General features: G+C 65.6%; 1 protein-coding gene across 1 annotated transcript in view; it reads right to left on the bottom strand.

The window, feature by feature from the left end:
* Positions 1–970, bottom strand: part of EMH_0068900 (uncharacterized protein) — a gene marked incomplete at both ends in the record, with an annotated part of 3838 nt that overhangs the window by 799 nt on the left and 2069 nt on the right. Inside the window, one exon of the mRNA XM_013498812.1 lies at positions 3–970. Within this exon, the coding sequence (XP_013354266.1) occupies positions 3–970 (968 nt within the window). The remainder of the gene's footprint in view (positions 1–2) is intronic.

Raw genomic sequence — 970 nt, 5'->3', positions numbered from 1 at the left:
CACTGGGTACTGGGGTGTCTCCTGTGGGTACCGAGGTGTTCTCCCTGGGTACTGGGGTGTCTCCTGTGGGGATCGAGGTGTCCCCCCTGGGTAATGGGGTGTCTCCTGTGGGTACTGGGGTGTCCCCACTGGGTACTGGGGTGTCCCCCCTGGGTACCCAGGTGTCTCCTGTGGGTACCGAGGGGTCCCCACTGGGTACTGGGGTGTCCCCCCTGGGTACCCAGGTGTCTCCTGTGGGTACCGAGGTGTCTCCTGTGGGTACTGGGGTGTCCCCCCTGGGTACTGGGGTGTCCCCCCGGGGTATTGGGGTGTCCCCCCTGGGTAGTGGGGTGTCTCCTGTGGGTACCGAGGTGTCTTCTGTGGGTATCGAGGTATCGCCCCTGGGTGTCGAGGTGTCTCCTGTGGGTACTGGGGTGTCCTCCCGGGGTGCTGGGGTGTCCCCCCGGGGTACTGGGGTGTCCCCCCGGGGTACCCAGGTGTCTCCTGTGGGTATCGAGGTGTCCCCCCTGGGTACCCAGGTGTCTCCTGTGGGTACCGAGGTATCGCCCCTGGGTGTCGAGGTGTCCCCCCTGGGTACTGGGGTGTCCCCACTGGGTACTGGGGTGTCCCCCCGGGGTACTGGGGTGTCCCCACTGGATACTGGGGTGTCCCCACTGGGTAGTGGGGTGTCCCCCCGGGGTACTGGGGTGTCTCCTGTGGGTACCGAGGTGTCTCCTGTGGGTACCGCGGTGTCTCCTGTGGGTACCGCGGTGTCTCCTGTGGGTATTGAGGTGTCCCCACATAGTATCGAGGCGTCCCCACAGGGTACTGGGGTGTCTCCCCTGGGTATGGAGGTGTCTCCCCGGGGTATCGAGGTGTCCCCACAGGGTGCTGAGGTGTCTCCGCTGGGTACTGTGTTGTCCCCCGTGGAGGGGACCAGCCTGACCCCACACCTGTCTCCTTTGTGGGGTGTCTCCCAGTCTCCTTTGTT

Source organism: Eimeria mitis, genomic scaffold (assembly GCF_000499745.2).
Source record: "Eimeria mitis Houghton genomic scaffold, Emh_scaff3724, whole genome shotgun sequence".
Lineage (NCBI taxonomy): Eukaryota > Apicomplexa > Conoidasida > Eucoccidiorida > Eimeriidae > Eimeria > Eimeria mitis.
Note: the sequence above shows the minus strand (reverse complement) of the source record. Positions and strands in the feature narration are given on the sequence as shown.